Source organism: Oncorhynchus tshawytscha, linkage group LG22, assembly GCF_018296145.1.
Source record: "Oncorhynchus tshawytscha isolate Ot180627B linkage group LG22, Otsh_v2.0, whole genome shotgun sequence".
NCBI lineage: Eukaryota > Metazoa > Chordata > Actinopteri > Salmoniformes > Salmonidae > Oncorhynchus > Oncorhynchus tshawytscha.
This window is the reverse complement of record NC_056450.1, coordinates 26,443,750-26,463,746: the sequence shown is the minus strand read 5'-3', so window position 1 is coordinate 26,463,746 and position 19,997 is coordinate 26,443,750. Positions and strand designations below refer to the sequence as shown.

The window sequence follows — 19,997 nt, the reverse complement described above, 5'->3', positions numbered from 1 at the left end:
ATTAGCAGAGAGAACAGTCTATGACTATGGTGGCTGGAGTCTTTGACCATTTTTAGGGCTCTCCTCTGACACCGCCTGGCATAGAGGGTCTTCCTGGATGGCAGGAAGCTTAGTGTCTTGCGGTTGGAGTCTGAGCATTTGCCATACCAGACAGTGATGCAAACAGTTAGGTTGCTCCCGATGGTGCAGCTGTAGAAATTTTTGAAGATAATAGGACCCATGCCAAATCTTTTCAGTCTCCTGGGGGGAATAGGCTTTGCATGCCCTCTTCACAACTGTCTTGGTGTGTTTGGACCATGATAGTTAGTTGGTGATGTGAACACAAAGGAACTTGAAGCTCTAAACCTCGGTCCTCCTTTTCCTGTAGTCCACAATCACATCCTTTATCTTGATCACATTGAGGGGGAGGTTGTTATCCTGGCACCACATGGCCAAGTCTCTGACCTCCTAACTATAGGCTGTCTCATCGTTGTTGGTGATCAGGCCTACCACTATTGTTTGGTCGGCAAACTTAATGATGTTGTTGGAGCCTGGCCATGCAGCCGTGGGTGAACAAGGAGTACAGGAGGGGACTGAGCATGCACCCCTGAGGGGCCCCCGTGTTGAGGATCAGTGTGGCAGATGTGTTGTTACCTACCCTTACCCACTGGGGGCAGCCCGTCAGGAAGTCCAGGATCCAGTTGAGAGGCAGGTGTTTAGTCCCAGGGTCCTTAGCTTAGTGATGAGCTTTGAGGGCACTATGGTGTGAATGCTGAGCTGTAGTGAATGAATAGCATTCTCATGTAGGTGTTCCTTTCGTCCAGGTGGGAAAGGGCAGTGTGGAGTGCAATAGAGATTGCATCATCTGTGGATCTGTTGGGGCGGTATGCAAATTGAAGTGGGTCTAGGGTTTCTGGGGTAATGGTGTTGATGTGAGCCATGATCAGACTTTCAAAGCCCTTCATGGCTACATACGTGAGCGCTACGGGTCGGTAGTCAGTTAGGCAGGTTACCTTAGGGTTCTTGGGCACAGGGACTATGGTGGTCTGCTTGAAACATGTTGGTATTACAGACTCAGCCAGGGACAGGTTGAAAATGTCAGTGAAGACACTTGCCAGTTGGTGAGCGCATGCTCGGAGTACCTGTCCTGGTAATCCGTCTGGTCCCTCGGCCTTGTGAATGTTGTCCGATGTCTTACTCACATCGGCTACGGAGAGCGTGATCACACAGTTGTCCGGAACAGCTGATGCTCTCATGCATGCTTTAGTGTTGCTTGCCTCAAAGTGAGCATAGAAGTAATTTAGCTCGTTTGGTAGACTCGCGACTGTGCGAGCCGGTGTAGGACGATTCAATCTTAGTCCTGTATTGACGCTTTGCCTGTTTGATGGTATGACTGAGGGCATAGCAGGATTTCTTTTTAGCGTCTGCGTATCAGTCTGGTGTTTTCTGTAATGACCTTAGTGATCAAAGTTTTACAGCCTGTGTTCGTAATGGCTGCTCAGTGAAACAACCTTTCCTGATTTGTCATAGACGTTTGCTAAAAAACTTTAATGAGCAAGCCTTCCTTCATGAACTGGCCTCTGTAAAATGGTAAAGAAACAGCTTGATCCCCACTGTCGAAGACGCTTGGACTTTCTTTTTTGATATTTTCAGTGGAATTGTTAACAAACACGGCCCCATAAAGAAAATGAGAATTAAAAACAGGTTCAGCCCCTGGTTCGACCGTGATCTCGCAGAGTTGATCCACCACAAGAATTGCATTTGGCAAAAGGCTCGGCACACGCATGCTCACGCGGACTAGCTCTCGTTCAGGCAAACGAGAAATAAGTGCACTCAGGCTATCCGGAAGGCCAAAGTTAGTTACTTTAAGGAGCAGTTCTCTCTCTGTGGTTCTAAACCCAAGAAGTACTTAATGTTCCTTAAAGTTGATGATGTGGTTGTTACTGACAGGAAGCAGATGGCTGAGCCCTTTAATCACCACTTCATTAAGTCAGAATTCCTATTCAACTCAGCCATGCCACCTTGCCCGTCCAACATTTCCTCATCTCCCACCCCTTCTTAATACTACTATCCCCGATGCTTCTCCCTCTTTTCCCCCTGCCCCGCTGTGTGTGTGTGTGTGTGTGTGTGTGTGTGTGTGTGTGAGAGAGGTTCAGAGAGGATGAGAGGAGAGACGAGTCTCTGGGGTACAGAGAGGAGGAGAGGAGAGTCTAGTCTCTAGGGTTCAGAGAAGAGGAGAGGAGAGACGAGTTTCTGGGGTTCAGCGAGGAGGAGAGGAGAGACAAGTCTCTGGGGTTCAGAGAGGAGGAGAGGAGAGACGAGTCTCTGGGGTTCAGAGAGGAGGAGAGGAGAGACAAGTCTCTGGGGTTCAGAGAGGAGGAGAGGAGAGACAAGTCTCTGGGGTTCAGAGAGGAGGAGAGGAGAGACAAGTCTCTGGGGTTCAGAGAGGAGGAGAGGAGAGACGAGTCTCTGGGGTTCAGAGAGGAGGAGAGGAGAGGAGAGACGAGTCTCTGGGGTTCAGAGAGGAGGAGAGACTAGTCTCTGGTGTTCAGGGAGGAGGAGAGGAGAGACAAGTCTCTGGGGTTCAGAGAGGAGGAGAGGAGAGACAAGTCTCTGGGGTTCAGAGAGGAGGAGAGGAGAGACGAGTCTCTGGGGTTCAGCGAGGAGGAGAGGAGAGACAAGTCTCTGGGGTTCAGAGAGGAGGAGAGGAGAGACGAGTCTCTGGGGTTCAGAGAGGAGGAGAGGAGAGACAAGTCTCTGGGGTTCAGAGAGGAGGAGAGACGAGTCTCTGGGGTTCAGAGAGGAGGAGAGGAGAGACAAGTCTCTGGGGTTCAGAGAGGAGGAGAGGAGAGACGAGTCTCTGGGGTTCAGAGAGGAGGAGAGGAGAGGAGAGACGAGTCTCTGGGGTTCAGAGAGGAGGAGAGACTAGTCTCTGGTGTTCAGGGAGGAGGAGAGGAGAGACGAGTCTCTGGGGTTCAGAGAAGAGGAGAGAGTTTGTGTGTGTGCACGTGCATGCTTGTGTTTGTGGTGTTCTGTCTGTCTGATCCTTTGTGCGTGTTTTTGTGTTCCAGTGGAGCACGATAAGGAGTTTCTCTCGGTCCGGCGGCACCACAGAGAGTTTCGTTTCGACCTATCACGTATCCCCGATGGCGAAGCGGTCACCGCTGCAGAGTTCCGCATCTATAAGGACTTCATCCACGAGCGCTTTGAGAATGAGACCTTCCGCATCAGTGTCTACCAGGTGCTGAAGGAACACAACGACAGGTGAGGGACAGTGTGTGTGTCAGTATGTTTTAGGGTTCTCCTCTGTTATGTCACACAGCAACAGGTTGTGTTCCCTCACTTCTATTCTCCCACCATTGTTTTCAAAGATCATTGAGTATATCCAGTCTTTCCCACAGCCATATGGAAGGTGTGTATAACCTATGCTGTGTAAATGGCCAGGTCTCTGACCTCTCCTAAAGGCTTCTACTGCCTGCACAGCTCTAGGGGGAACAACACATATATCCCTCTACCAGGGAAGTGTGTGTGAAGCAGAGCACTATGACACACTATCCAACCTGTCAGTAGACCAACACTGGCCTGGGAGGAATGATGGACACTGGATGAAGAAGGGATAGAATATCAGAAAGGAAAAGAGGAGAAAAAGACAAAAACAATCCACTTTAGAACATTGATTTTTAGTTGGACAAGGATTCTTTCTCTGCTTCTTTCTCTCTCCTTCATTCTTTCTTTCTTTCTTTCTCTCTATCCTTCTTTCTCTCTCTCTACCTCTCTCTCTCTCTCCCTACCTCTCTCTCTCTCTGGCTCTCTCTCTCTCTCTCTCTCTACCTCTTTCTCTCTCTCTCTACCTCTTTCTCTATCCTTCTCTCTCTCTCACTCTCTCTCTCTCTATCGTTCTCTCTCTCTCTCTCTGGCTCTTTCTCTGTTTCACTCCCTTAATTCCAGTGTGTGATGGACAGTGTGTTCAGTATGAATGGAGCAGTCGTTTATAAAGTCATTATTGTCAATTGAGGAAATTAAGTGTTCCCCTGGACCTCCCCATCTGGAGCCCTCCCTCCCTCCCTCCCTCCCTCCCTCCCTCCCTCCCTCCCTCCCTCCCTCCCTCCCTCCCTCCCTCCCTCCCTCCCTCCCTCCCTCCCTCCCCTCCCTCCCTCCCTTCCCTCCCTCCCTCCCTCTCCCTCCCTCCCTCCCTCCCTCCCTCCCTCCCTCCCTCCCTCCCTCCCTCCCTCCCTCCCTCCTCCCTCCCTCCCTCCCTCCCTCCCTCCCTCCCTCCCTCTTTCTCTGTTGCCCTGATCTCGCTCTCTTACTTGTTCTACTCCTCAGCTCCACACTTTTTGCACATGTTATTTAAGTTTGCAGGCTTGTGTGTGTGTGTGTGTTTGTCTGTATCTGTGTGTGTGTGTTTCTTTGCATATGTTTGCATGTTTGGGTCCCATGTGGGTCTGGTTGTGTATGTGTGTGTGTTTGTCTCCGTGTTTGTGTGAATGTTTACTCATGCATGCACATGTGTGTGTGTGTGTGTGTGTGTGTATCTCCTCCAGGAAGTCGGACCTGTTTCTGTTGGACTCGCGGGTCATCTGGGCGGCTGAGGAGGGGTGGCTGGTGATTGATGTGACATTGACCAGTAACCACTGGGTTCTGAATCCTGGACACAACCTGGGCCTGCAGCTGGCTCTGGAGAGCACTGCCGGTAAGTAGAGGGCCTTTGAACCAGGTCTAGAACCCAGAGGGAGCTCTCTAAACCAGAACTTCTATATGAGAGGTCAAACCATATAAGAACCAGGACCCCTAACCATATAGCTTACATTATGAGTAATGATCTAGGACCAGCTCATCCCTTTCCATATAATCTTATTAATTAGGATCTAAATGATGTATATGGGGCCTGGTCTGGATTCATGTAAGAACAGGAGACAGCATGAGCAGTATGACCTCAGTGCATAGCAATGGCACATTCTCTACCAGCACACAACACAGAGAGAACACACTGGTAGAGGGATAATACAAGCCGTCATTATTTAACACGATCCACTATACCCTCATCATCACTATCACCCATGCAGAAGAGATTACAACAAACAGCATGTAATGCAGATGTATTTCTATTGAGTCAAGTTTCTCTTTAGAGCGGAGGCGAGATTGCTATCAGGATGGCAGGATGTTAGTCATTTCAAATCAATAACAACAACAGCAGCATCAACAGTAGTACTGTTGACAGTACTGACAGTGTTTCTGAGGAGACTGTTACCTCAGTGATGATAGAAGGATGATCTATGTTTCTTTCATGTTAGGGACAGTGTGTGTTTATGTGTGTGTGTTGGGAGGGGTATGGACGGGCGTGTGCTGGCATGCTCGTGAGACGTCCCGTCACCGTGGGCTGCGGGCAGTGGCGGATATAGGTATACGTGACAGGGGCATCTTACCGGGGGCGGCACGGGGCGCTGAAGGGGGGGCTTGCCCAGGGATCCATACAAGCTAGAACCTCCACTGGCTGCGGGCAACATGAGTTTACCTCTGCACTATGATCACAGGCACATTCCTCTGAACATCACATGTTCACCCAGATCTCTCTCTCACACACACACATGTTGACATTTTTTGGGGAGTCCTTGAGGCAGAACTGAGCAATTTCTGCTAGATAGACCAGCTGCAAAGTCAAAATGGACTTTATTGACTATATAGTAAAAATGCATTTTTGGTCTTAATCTATGGTTAGGGTTTGGCGTTAGGGTTAGCAATGTGGTTAAGGTTTGGCGTTAGGGTTAGCAATGTGGTTAAGGTTAGGGTTAAGATTAGCATTAGGTTTAAAATCAGATTTCATAACATTGTGGCAGTGCCAGTTAGTGCCAGCTCTGCAGAGCTGCCGCCAGAACAAGCTTCATGATTAAAAACGCTAACCTGCCACACACACACAAACCTTAAACACCGTCAGATCCATTGGGAGAGAGTGTATCTCTTTGATGTCTGGTATTACTTTGGTGCTTGACATTTCCCAGGTCCAAACTGAAAGAGAGAGATAGAGAGCGAGAGCGAGAACAAGAGAGAGAGAGATCCTCATATTTGGGATAACATCAATTTTCAGCATTACACAGACTAAATAAATGGTTCTCATTAGAGACTGAGTGGACCACACGCACTTTAGATACACACACTCACAGAGACATGTCTCTGACACGCTGTCCTCTGTGTCTCCCCCTGCAGGTGAGAGTGTGAACCCCCGGATGGCAGGGCTGATCGGCCTCAGTGGTCCTCAGAATAAACAGCCCTTCATGGTGGCCTTCTTCAAAGCCACAGAGGTGCACCTGCGCAGCATCCGCTCAGCACCAGGGGGCACCAAACAACGCAACCCCAACCGCTCCAAAGGGGCCAACAAGGGCCAGGAGGCACTCCGAGTGACCAACATCGCAGGTAAGGACTGGGGGATGAGGGGAGAGGGAGGCTAGGAGAATGTGCCTTACAGCAGTATGTGTATTTGTGGAATGCCTTTTAAATGGCACAGTAATATGTTGGTGTAGTGGTAGCTGGCTCTGGTGTGGGTTCCAGGTGAAATGGGAGGCAGATGGAGGCCAGGGCTACTACTGTCTACTACAGCCTCCTTACAATAATTCTCCACATATCTCCAAGGATCAACACACATGCACGCACACACAGACGTGTACACACACACACACACACACACACACACACACACACACACACACACACACACACACACACACACACACACACACACACACAGAGATGTACACACACAGAGATGTACACACACACACACACTTTCCCCCTCCAAACCAATTATACAAACTTTATAATGGCAGTCAAACAAAGGTCAAGTGACCAAAGTTGCTAAGCTTGCTAGATAACCTCCTATTTTTTCTCTTAATTGAGTTAATGATCATACAGATAGTAGATCAGATCATGAATAACAGGGAGATGAAGAGTGGAAATAGTTGAAATATCAGGGTATCTTAACGGGGACCAACTCTCATCTCATACTGTTTGTTGATCACACATTCTCTACAGAAGCACTGATATGGGCAGCAAGTACAGCAAGCGGACAAAATGTTATAGTGGTATTTTGACATGCATAGGTGAGAAACATACTTTGATACTTCAACCTATGGATTACAGAATAAAGTTAGGAATTTTCATGCGAGACAAGAGTCCAGATTTTGGATTTCAGTAGGATTGGGACTAGATAGGAAAATAGTCTAGGCCAGGGTTCATCAAATAGATTCAGCTGCGGGCCGATTGTTTCTTGAGCGGATGGTCTGGGGGCCGGAACAACATTAGAAAAAAATTGTCGACTGCAAATTGACTGCAAGAAGCCCAAGCAGATATAATATTTGACTAAAACATCATTTCAAACCTTGCTTACATTTGTATACGATCACATACACCATTTTATTAGGTACACCCATCTAGTACCTTTGACTCCAGAACAGCCTAAATGATTCAGGGCATGCAAAAGTTGCTCAGTTGGTATCAAGGGACCTAACGTGTGCCAGGAAAACATTCCCCACACCATTACCCCAATCCAACCAGTCTGTACCGTAGGCTTTTCTTCTTGTTTTTAGCTGATAGGAGTGGAACCTGGTGTGGTCATCTGATTCAATAGCCCATCCGTGACAAGGCCCGACAAATTGTGAGTTCCGAGATGCCGTTCTGCACACCACTGTTGTACTGCACCGTTATCTGCCTGTTTGTCTGTTAGCTTGCGCGATTCTTGCCATTCTCCTTTGACCTCTCATCAACGAGCTGTTTTCACCCGCGCTGTGGTGGTCATGAAATAACTGCCAGTCTCACGGTAATTGACCGTTAATTAACATAAACACATTTAGCATCTCCTGGCTTCCACAAGCCACTGATGCAGACCTTTGGAACATCTACATTTTAAAAAGTCTAATACATCCATGTAATACAGCCGACACCATCACAATAAGTCCATTATTTATTATAAACAGGTGTAAAGAAAAATGATATGAAGAAAATGTAGTCTATTTCAGGAGAACAGAATAGCATACTCTGAGTTGTCCTTATGTTAGGCCCTGATCTGGCTGTGTCATATGGCTGTGGGTTTTCTTAGAATTCCGTGCCATTATTTTATAGTATGAAGAATTAACAATTTAACATAGCTGAGTAAAATAGAAAACATAATTTCATCAAACGATTTGAGGCAATCTAATTCTATTGATCACATACACATGTTTAGCAGATGTTATTGTGGGTGTAGCGAAATGCTTGTGTTCCTAGCTCCAACAGTGCAGTAATATCTAACAATTCATGACAATATACACAAATCTAAAAGTAAAAGAATGGAATTAAGAAATATATAAATATTAGGATGAGCAATGTCGGAGTGGCATTGACTAAAATACAGTAGAATAGAAAACAGTATATACATATAAGATGAGTAAAGCAGTATGTAAACATTATTAAAGTGACTAGTGTTCCGTTATTAAAGTGACCAGTGATTCCATGTCTATGTATATGGGGCAGAAGCCTCTAAGATGCAGGGTTGAGTAACCGGGTGGTAGCCGGCTAGTGATGGCTATTTAACAGTCTGATGGCCATGAGATAGAAGCTGGTTTCATCTCTCAGTCCCAGCTTTGATGCACCTGTACTGAAATCGCCTTCTGGATGATAGTGGGGTAAACAGGCAGTGGCTCGGGTGGTTTATGTACTTGATGATCTTTTTGGCCTTCCTGTGACATCGGATGGTGTAGGTGTCCTGGAGGGTAGGCAGTGTTGCCCCGGTGATGCATTGGGCAGACCGCACCACCCTCTGGAGTGCCCTGTGGTTGCGGGCGGTGCAGTTGCCGTACCAGGTGGTGAGACATCCCGAAAGCATGCCCTCAATTGTGCATCTGTAAATCTAAATCTGTAAATGTTTCTGAAGGTCTTAGGGGCCAATCCAAATTTCTTCAGCCTTTTGAGGTTGAAGAGGCGCTGTTGCGCTTTCTTCACCACACTCTGTGTGGGTGGACCATTTCAGATTATCAGTAATGTGTACGCCGAAGGAACCTGAAGCTTTTCACCTTCTCCACTGTGGTCTCGTCGATGTGGTTAGGGGAATGCTCCCTCTGCTGTTTCCTGAAGTCCACGATCAGCTCCTTTGTTTTGTTGATGTTGAGGGAGAGGTTATTTTCCTGGCACCCCTCCGCCAGGGCCCTCACCTCCTCCCTGTTGTCTGTCTTGTCATTGTTGGTAATCAGGCCTAATACTGTTGTGTCACCTGCAAACTTGATGTTTGAGTTGGAGGTGTGCATGGCCACAGAGTCATGAGTGAACAAGGAGTACAGGAGGGTGCTAAGTACACACCCTTCTGGGGCCCCTGTGTTGAGGATCAGCGAAGTGGAGGTGTTGTTTGCTTCCTTCACCACCTGGGGGCGGCCCGTAAGGAAGTCCAGGACCCAGTTGCACAGGGCGGATTCAGACCCAGGGCCCCGAGCTTAATAATGAGCTTGGAGGGTACTATGGTGTTGAAGGTTGAACAGCATTCTGACGTAGGTATCCCTCTTGTCCAGATGAGATAGTGCAGTGTGCAGTGTGCAGTGTGATGGCGATTGCATCGTCTGTGGATCTATTGGGGCGGTAAGAAAATTGAAGTAGGTCTAGGGTGTCAGGTAAGGTAGAGGTGATATGATCCTTAACTAGCCTCTCAAAGCACTTCATGATGACAGAGGTGACTGCTACGGGGCGATAAACATTTAGTTCAGTTACTTTTGCTTTCTTGGGTACAGGAACAATGGTGGACATCTTGAAGCATGTGGGGACAACAGACTGGGAAAGGAGAGTCACTTGAGTGGGTTGAGTCACTGATGTGATCTTCCTGTCTGGGTTGGCGCCCCCCCCTTGGGTTGTGCCGTGGCGGAGATCTTTGTGGGCTATACTCAGCCTTGTCTCAGGATGGTAAGTTGGTGGTTGAAGATATCCCTCTAGTGGTGTGGGGGCTATGCTTTGGCAAAGTGGGTGGGGTTATATCCTTCCTGTTTGGCCCTGTCCAGGGGTGTCCTCGGGTGGGGCCACAGTGTCTCCTGACCCCTCCTGTCTCAGCCTCCAGTATTTATGCTGCAGTAGTTTATGTGTCGGGGGGCTAGGGTCAGTTTGTTATATCTGGAGTACTTCTCCTGTCTTATTCGGTGTCCTGTGTGAATTTAAGTGTGCTCTCTCTAATTCTCTCTTTCTTTCTCTCTCCCGGAGGACCTGAGCCCTAGGACCATGCCTCAGGACTACCTGACATGATGACTCCTTGCTGTCCCCAGTCCACCTGGCCGTGCTGCTGCTCCAGTTTCAACTGTTCTGCCTTATGAACATTTGAAAATCTTGGCCATGTTCTGTTATAATCTCTACCCGGCACAGCCAGAAGAGGACTGGCCACCCCACATAGCCTGGTACCTCTCTAGGTTTCTTCCTAGGTTTTGGCCTTTCTAGGGAGTTTTTCCTAGCCACCGTGCTTCTACACCTGCATTGCTTGCTGTTTGGGGTTTTAGGCTGGGTTTCTGTACAGCACTTTGAGATATCAACTGATGTACGAAGGGCTATATAAATGCATTTTATTTGTTTTGAGAGATTGAATATGTCTGTAAACACACCAGCCAGCTGGTCTGTGCATGCTCTGAGGACGCGGCTAAGGATGCCGTCTGGGCCGGCAGCCTTGTGAAGATTAACACATTTAAATGTCTTACTCACATTGGCCACAGAGAAAGAGAGCCCACAGTCCTTGGGAGCGAGCCACATCGGTGCACTGTGTTATCTTCAAAGTGGACGAAGAATATGTTTAACTCGTTTGGGAGCGACGTGGCAGGTTTTTCCTTTGTAATCCGTGATTGTCTGTAGACCCTGCCACATATGTCTCGTGTCTGAGCCATTGAATTGTGACTCCACTTTGTCTCTGTGCTGATGTTTTGACTGTTTGATTGCCTTACAGAGGGAATAACTCCACTGTTTGTATTTAAGTAGTCACCGTGGGAACAACATCCCCTATACGCTTCCTGATGAACTCAGTCACCATGTCAATGTTATTCTGAGAGGCTACCTGGAACATATCCCAGTCCGCATGATCAAAACAATCTTGAAGCATGGATTCCGATTAGTCAGACTAGCGTTGAATTGACCTCAGCACTGGTACTTCCTGTTTGAGTTTCTGCCTATAGGAAGGGAGGAGTAAAATTAAGTCGTGATCTGATTTGCCGAAGGGAGGGCGGGGGAGGGCCTTGTAGGCATATCGAAAAGGCAAATAGCAGTGGTCTAGTGTTTTTCCTAAGAGAGTACTACAGTCAATGTATTAATAGAATTTCGGAAGAGTTTTCCTTTTCCTCAAATTTGCTTTGTTAAAACCCCCAGCTACAATAAATGTGGCCTCAGGATATGTGGTTTTCAGTTTGCACGTTTTCACAGTTTGCACATGCGGCTATTCTGTGTTGAACAGTTCACAATGAAAGAGGTACTCATATATACTTCATTTAGAGTTATTTATGTAACTTTAGTTGTGATACAAAAAAAGTTGGGCTATATGCTATGATTTTTACTACATTCTAAGGCTGCATGATGCGACTCGAATGATAATTTGAAAAAAGTTGCATGAAAGGCAGGAGCTCTGCTTTGTTTCTTGCACAGGCTGCACACACTTCATCAGTCTCTCATTCACAATTTGACAAGAAATTGATAATGCTTCGATTTGGCGGCATCCCATTTTTGTGGCCATTATGCCCCCTAAAAAAATGCATGCCTTTTGCGGCCAGTGGCTGTTGTGCCCTTGGGCTACATATAATAATTATAATTCCCTACTCCCGGCTGCGTGCCGAAGCACCTCTTTCTCACAGGCTACAAGTGTCACGCCTGTTCCCGCTCCCCCTCTGGCGCTCGAGGGTGCCAGGCTGCTCTTCATTGCGCACACCTGTCACCATTATTACGCACAGCTGCGCAATATTGGACTCACCTGGACTCCATTACTTTGTTGATTGCCCTTCTATATCTGTCTGTTCCTCAGTTGATTCCCCTTGTCAGCATTATTGTCGTTATGTTCCCCCTTTTCAGACGGTGTTCTTGTTTTGGTTTGATGTCCGTTTTCCAGTAAATGTTCACTCCTTGTACTTGCTTCTCGTCTCCAGCGTAGATCCTTACAACAAGTGAAGACAGACACATCAGGGACCCAACTGTGTGCGTCCACATCCAATTCCGAGGCGCATATTGAAGATACGGAAGAACTGTCCACATTAACTTTTCATCAGCCAATAAGATGAGAAGGCCTAACGAACAGCAAAAGCACTAGCCTATGTCAATCTGCTATCCCCCATAGTACAAAAGTTCACATATTCTATTCTGTGCGAGAAATAAATATTCCAAACATAGTCTGGGACAGTTGTGGGATGTGATAGATCCCACATTAATACAACCACTAGCATCAAAAAAACTGTTTTAAGCAAGGAGCCTGACGCAACAGATGAGAACGTTTAACTTAAAATGTTGATAAACTATTGGGCTATTTCTTCACATTATGAGGGCAGCAATGTGTACACGGCAGTAGGTTATAAGCACAAATGTTCCATTAGCAGGAAAACAACATTCTCAAAAGTGACCACAGATGTGATTATGCATGTAATGCTTTTATTATAAAGGTGCATTTTTATGGTGAAAATCATCTTCCCCAAACGAGAAACTCACACGCTGTGTATTGTATGCCAGTTAGGCTCTACACCTGTTGTAAAGCAGAGTAATGTGCTTCATTTTAAGACGTTATTTGACCACTTTAGTTGTTAATAAACAAATGTTATGAAAACATAAAGGCCTATGGGCTAGGCTACATGAAGTGGCCTATGGGCTAGGCTACATGAAGTGGCCTATGGGCTAGGCTACATGAAGTGGCCTATGGGCTAGGCTACATGAAGTGGCCTATGGGCTAGGCTACATGAAGTGGCCTATGGGCTAGGCTACATGAAGTGGCCTATGGGCTAGGCTACATGAAGTGGCCTATGGGCTAGGCTACATGAAGTGGCCTATGGGCTAGGCTACATGAAGTAAGCGACTATAATTTGAAGAAGTCGGGGAAAAAGCATGCCCTGTTTGCCTTCAGCTGGGCATTATTGACAAGTGATAAAATATCATTTACACATGATAGGCTAATATTGTCACTCATCACACTATTCTTGAATTCATCTTGTCTTTACATACACCACCGTTCAAAAGTTCGGGGTCACTTAGAAATGTCCTTGTTTTTGAATGAAAAGCACATTTTTTGTCCATTAAAATAACATCAAATTGATCAGAAATACAGTGTAGACATTGTTAATGTTGTAAATGACTATTGTAGCTGGAAACGGCAGAATGGAATATCTACATAGGCCTACAGAGGCCCATTATCAGCAAACATCACTCCTGTGTTCCAATGGCACGTTGTGTTAGCTAATCCAAGTTTATTGATCATTAGAAAACGCTTTTGCAATTATGTTAGCACAGCTGACAGCTGTTGTTCTGATTAAAGAAGCAAAAAAACTGGCCTTCTTTAGACTAGTTGAGTATCTGGAGCATCAGCCTTTGTGGGTTCGATTACAGGCTTAAAATGGCTAGAAACAAATAACTTTCTTCTCAAACTCGTCAGTCTATTCTTGTTCTGAGAAATAAAGGCTATTCCATGTGAGAAATTGCCAAGAAACTGAAGATCTCGTACAATGCTGTGTACTACTCCCTTCTCAGAACAACTGTCTCTAACCAGAATATAAAGAGGAGTGGGAGGCCCCGGTGCACAACTGAGCAAGAGGACAAGTACATTAGTGTCTAATTTGAGAAACAGATGCCTCACAAGTCCTCAACTGGCACCTTCATTAAATAGTACCCACAAAACACCAGTCTCAATGTGAACAGTGAAGAGGCGACTCCGGGATGCTGGATCATACCACACTCAAACTCGCTTAGGCCACTAGTTTTGCCCATCTAACATTAAATCGAACAGTAACTGAATGCCTCGATGCCTGCCTGCCTGCTTTATAATATATATACAGTTGAAGTCGGAAGTTTACATACACCTTAGCCAAATACATTTAAACTCAGTTTTTCACAATTCCTGACATTCAATCAGAGTAAAAATTCCTTGTCTTGGGTCAGTTAGGATCACCACTTCATTTTAAATGTCAGAATAATAGTAGAGAGAATTATTTCTTTCAGCTTTTATTTATTTCATCACATTCCCAGTGGGTCAGAAGTTTACATACACTCAATTAGTATTTGGTAGCATTGCCTTAAAATTGTTTAACTTGGGTCAAACATTTCAGGTAGTCTTCCACCAGCTTCCCACAATAAGTTGGCTGAATTTTGTCCCATTCCTCCTGACAGAGCTGATGTAACTGAGTCAGGTTTGTAGGCCTCCTTGCTCGCACACGCTTTTTCAGTTCTGCCAGCAAATCTTCTATGGGATTGAGATCAGGGCTTTGTGATGGCCACTCCAATACCTTGAATTTCTGTCCTTAAGCCATTTTGTCACAACTTTGGAAGTATGCGTGGGGTCATTGTTCTTTGGAAGATCCATTTGCGACCAAGCTTTAACTTCCTGACTGATGTCTTGAGATGTTGCTTCAATATATCCACATAATTTTCCTTTCTCATTTTGCCATCTATTTTGTGAAGTGCACCAGTACCTCCTGCAGCAAAGCACCACCACAACATGATGCTGCCACCCCCGTGCTTCACGGTTGAGATGGTGTTCTTCAGCTTGCAAGCCTCCCCCTTTTTCCTCCAAACATAACGATGGTCATTATGGCCAAACAGTTCTATTTTTGTTTCATCAGACCAGAGGACATTTCTCCAAAAAGTACGATTTTTGTCCCCATGTACAGTTGCAAACCGTAGTCAGGCTTTTTTTATGGTTGTTTTTGAGCAGTGGCTTTTTCCTTGCTGAGCGGACTTTCAGGTTATGTCGATTAAGGACTCGTTTTACTGTGAATATAGATACTTTTGTACCTGTTTCCTCCAGCATCTTCACACGGTCCTTTGCTGTTGTTCTGGGAGTGATTTGCACTTTTCGCACCAAAGTACGTAATGTATGACAGCTCTGGTAGCCCCACGTCTCAGAGGACACAGAGGGCACAGTGAACTACCCCTAAATGTTTAGACCTGTACTACATAGACTGATATCATGTACAGCAAGGTTTTATGTTTCCATGCTATAATATTGTAATGTTTTACACTCCTCTTTATCTCTCCACTTCCTTCTTTCTCCATTTCTCTTTCTTTCTTTCTTTCTTTCTTTCTTTCTTTCTTTCTTTCTTTCTTTCTTTCTTTCTTTCTTTCTTTCTTTCTTTCTTTCTTTTTCTTTGTTTCTTTCTCTCTCTCTCTCTCTCTCTCTCTTTCTCTCTCTCTCTCTCTCTTTCTCTCCCCCTATCTCTCTCTCAGAGAACAGCAGTGCTGATCAGAAGCAGGCATGCAAGAAACACGAGCTCTATGTCAGCTTCAGAGACCTGGGGTGGCAGGTACCGTGCGCACCACACACATTCCTCCATCTCTCCCTCTTTCTCCTCTTCTCCTTTTCTTTTATCCACCATCCCTCTTAATATCTATCCCCTTTTCTCACTCGCTCCCACACTTATCTCTTCCTCACCCCTCTTCTGTTCTCCCTCTTCTACACTCTGTCCCCTCCTCCCTAATGCCTTTTCTTAGCAGAGACCTAAATCCAAAGTGATCTACAGTTCTCACTGTTGTCCATGATATCCATTACAACAGCTGGGTAAACAGTCGGTTATGCTAAGGAAAGGGGCAGATTTATTACCTTACTAGGGCTCCACAGTTCACAACAAGTTCTGAGTTTAGAACCGGGAAGCTTGTTGTTACTACTGAGGCTACCGTGACTACTGTGGCATGCATCACATGCTGATCACACAATCACATGAAGGATAACAGTGTGACTCTCTTTCTCTCTTTATCCACCCTCTATCCCTCTCTCTATCCCTCTCTCTCTATCCCTCTCTCTCTCTCTCTCTCTATCCCTCTCTCTATCTCTATCCCTCTCTCTCTCTATCCCTCTCTCTCTATCCCTCTCTCTCTCTATCCCTCTCTCTCTCTCTCTCTCTCTCTCTCTATCCCTCTCTCTCTCTCTCTATCCCTCTCTCTATCTCTATCCCTCTCTCTCTCTATCCCTCTCTCTCTCTATCCCTCTCTCTCTCTATCCCTCTCTCTCTCTCTCTCTCTCTCTCTCTCTCTCTCTCTCTCAGGACTGGATCATAGCTCCAGAGGGCTATGCAGCTTATTACTGTGAGGGAGAGTGTGCCTTTCCTCTCAACTCCTACATGAATGCCACTAACCACGCCATCGTGCAGACACTAGTGAGTACCCTCCAAGAATAAACATGATACTTTAGTATCATTCATTCAGTCAATATACTAGACAGCGTCAACACAAAGACAACTGCATTGACATGTTATCAGTTCAGTATCTCCCTTACTCCAACCCCCACCTCTTTACCCCCCTGTATAGGTCCACCTAATAAACCCAGACACCATTCCTAAGCCCTGCTGTGCTCCCACCCAGCTCCATGCCATCTCAGTGCTCTACTTTGACGACAGCTCCAATGTCATCCTCAAGAAGTACCGCAACATGGTGGTCAGAGCCTGTGGCTGCCATTAGACTACAGCCAACCTCGAACCCTCACAACACACACACACATTCCTGCCTCTAAATATCCCTCAACGCACGTGACTTTCATCTAGAGACTTGAATGGACACATGAATGAACTACATGTCCTAGAGTGCCTTGCCGTGCTGCTGGATAGGAGTTACATGAGGACTGGCAGACAATCATGATTATTGAGTCCAACTTGGAACTCCCCCCCCCCACACACACACACTCTCTGTGCTTTCTACTGTGTATGAGACATTTTAAGCAGTGATTGTATAGTAATGCACAGTCAACAATATTTTGTTAATGTCAATATGTTTTCTGTGTAGTTAAAGGTGTTTTTCTAGATATTTTTGATCTATATTGTTTTTGTATGCTTTTTATGACTGAAAGACCAGGCTTTAGGAAGTGTGGATGCTCTATGGACTCTTTATGTACATTACTGTGTAAATAGTTTTTCAAACAAAGAGAAGCGTATTTATTTCCTGGTCTTGGGAATGTTAAGAGTAGGTTCAATGTTTCTCCTCTGTACTCCAGTGTCTACATGTCCTGTATGTTATGCAACTCTTTACATTGCGTCCCACTCATCATACAGTATAGTACAAACACACATCCGCTCTCTTTCTGTCTCTTTCTTTCTCTCTCTCTCTCTTTTTCTATATCTCTTGTTCTCTCCCTCTCTGTTTCTCACCATGCTTGCTCAGTTGTTTGTCCTGCACAGTACAGTGTTAAATCTATCATCAGTACGGACCTATCATTACACTCTTGTCATGGGAAACAACTCTGCCGTTGCCTCTCCATATCCCAAACATTGTCTTAATGTTCTCTGATGTCATACGCACACTAGTGTATTGACTCAGATATAGAAAGAAAATGGATAGTTCTCTTCAGAAAAAACGACATTTGCATTAATATAGCTCTGTTTATAAGCTAGGGTTAAAAAAGTGTCACACAAGTCATTGAGAAACAATAATAAAGAGGGTTTCAGAAAAACAGCCGTAAGAGAAAGAAGGGGGATTGAGAGAGAGAGATATGTGTATCTGTGTGCCAGGTCATTTTAGGATGAACTGTTTTTCTATCCTCTGCCGTAAAGTCTACCTTATTTAAGAGGACTATTTATTGAGAGCCGAGATGGTACCGGCTGGTATTCTCTGCCAACGCAGCATCTTATTAACTCACAAAAGTATTTGTTTTACTGCAAAACTGGTTCAATAAAATGGGAGGAAGCATCACTGACTTTCTGGTGTCGGGTTTCTTTTCCCTAACCAACAGCACACTTTCATCTCTCCTCTTTGCATTCTACCCTTTCTCGTCTTTCCTCACCTCTCTCACTGCTCTCCCCTCTCTTCACTTTCCTCTCTCCTCTCCCCCCTCTCATCTCCTCACCCCTCTCCAGTGCATGCTCTACGGGGTGGCAAAGCCGGGCATGAACCCCCCAGATAGAATTTGTGCCCTTCCAGTTTTGTTTCTCCATAAACATAATAAATGGTATATGAATTACCCTGCCCGGTTTTGCCAATGTAGCGCCGCTGGGAACTGCCAGTAGCGCAGACCGGGAAAGAGGCTATATGCTGGGTTTACGCTCATGATCTGAGGAGGGGTGAGTGAGTGAGAGGGGGTGTAATAATGTAAAGTATTTAAAATCCCAAAATGTATTCTGATTGGGCACCTGGCCATGCAATGTCATAAGGTACCACCTTCATTACCTTGTTTAGGAAGCTCATTGGATCCCAGGTCGGGTTCTCACAGAAAGGGGAAAATGTTGTTCACTTTTGCAGACAGCTACAGCTAATAACATGCTAGTGTAACGGATGCAAAATGGCTAGCTTAGTTAGCGGTGGTGCGCGCTAAATAGCGTTTCAATCGGTGACGTCACTTGCTCTGAGACCTTGAAGTAGTTGTTGTGGCTTTTGTGGATCGATGGGTAACGATGCTTTGTGGGTGACTGTTGTTGAAGTGTGCAGAGGGTCCCTTGTTCGCGCCCGGGTATGGGCGAGGGGACGGTCTAAAGTTATACTGGAGCATTGATGCTGTTCACCCGGATCACTGGTTGCTGCGGAAAAGGAGGAGGTCAAAAGGGGGGTGAGTGTAACGGATGCGAAACGGCTTGCTTAGTTAGCGGTGGTGCGCGCTAAATAGCGTTTCAATCGGTGACGTCACTTGCTCTGAGACCTTGAAGTAGTTGTTCCCCTTGCTCTGCAAGGGCCGCGGCTTTTGTGGAGCGATTGGTAACGATGCTTCGTGGGTGACTGTTGTTGATGTGTGCAGAGGGTCCCTGGTTCGCGCCCGGGTATGGGCGAGGGGACGGTCTAAAGTTATACTGTTACACTAGCTATTAGCTACTAGCTTTGTTATGTTTTGGTAGCGGAGCACTGAATAATTATAGCTAGTTGGCTAAGCTTTGATCAGCATGAATAACTGAAAATGGCTGGGCATCATTTTGAGTGCGATGCCAAGCTCACAGAGAAGTCTGCAGGCCTGGCCACTGAAGTTGAGGAGCCTAGCATCAAATGTAATACCCGCACACCCCCCACGCCGTCTGCTGACCAACATGATCGAAAAGGGGGCCTAGCACCAGCAGAACCAGGGTAACATTACAACAAGCACCTGCACCTCCATTACCCCAGCCACTAGCACCTGCACCTCCGTTACCCCAGCCACTAGCACCTGCACCTCTGTTACCCCAGCCACTAGCACCTGCACCTCCGTTACCCCAGCCACTAGCACCTGCACCTCCGTTACCCCAGCCACTAGCACCTGCACCTCCGTTACCCCAGCCACTAGCACCTGCACCTCCGTTACCCCAGCCACTAGCACCTGCACCTCCGTTACCCCAGCCACTAGCACCTGCACCTCCGTTACCCCAGCCACTAGCACCTGCACCTCCGTTACCCCAGCCACGAGCACCTGCACCTCCGTTACCCCAGCCACTAGCACCTGCACCTCCGTTACCCCAGCCACTAGCACCTGCACCTCCGTTACCCCAGCCACTAGCACCTGCACCTCCGTTACCCCAGCCACCTGCACCTCCGTTACCCCAGCCACTAGCACCTGCACCTCCGTTACCCCAGCCACGAGCACCTGCACCTCCGTTACCCCAGCCACGAGCACCTGCACCTCCGTTACCCCAGCCACTAGCACCTGCACCTCCATTACCCCAGCCACTAGCACCTGCACCTCCATTACCCCAGCCACTAGCACCTGCACCTCCGTTACCCCAGCCACTAGCACCTGCACCTCCGTTACCCCAGCCACTAGCACCTGCACCTCCGTTACCCCAGCCACTAGCACCTGCACCTCAGTTACCCCAGCCACTAGCACCTGCACCTCAGTTACCCCAGCCACTAGCACCTGACGAACTGAACTAGGGGAAGCAGAGTTTATTGTGGCTCGCACATTCTTGCAAAAT

General features: G+C 46.7%; 1 protein-coding gene across 1 annotated transcript in view; it reads left to right on the top strand.

Annotated features, from left to right (window-relative positions):
• Positions 1 to 18,486, top strand: part of LOC112221565 (bone morphogenetic protein 7-like) — a 63,213-nt gene extending 44,727 nt beyond the window's left edge. The window contains exons 2-7 of the mRNA XM_042303989.1: positions 3,051 to 3,243; positions 4,524 to 4,672; positions 6,184 to 6,390; positions 15,370 to 15,446; positions 16,185 to 16,295; positions 16,447 to 18,486. Coding sequence (XP_042159923.1) covers positions 3,051 to 3,243; positions 4,524 to 4,672; positions 6,184 to 6,390; positions 15,370 to 15,446; positions 16,185 to 16,295; positions 16,447 to 16,596 — 887 coding nt within the window. The 3' untranslated portion in view covers positions 16,597 to 18,486. The remainder of the gene's footprint in view (positions 1 to 3,050; positions 3,244 to 4,523; positions 4,673 to 6,183; positions 6,391 to 15,369; positions 15,447 to 16,184; positions 16,296 to 16,446) is intronic.
• The last annotated feature ends 1,511 nt before the right edge of the window (positions 18,487 to 19,997 follow it).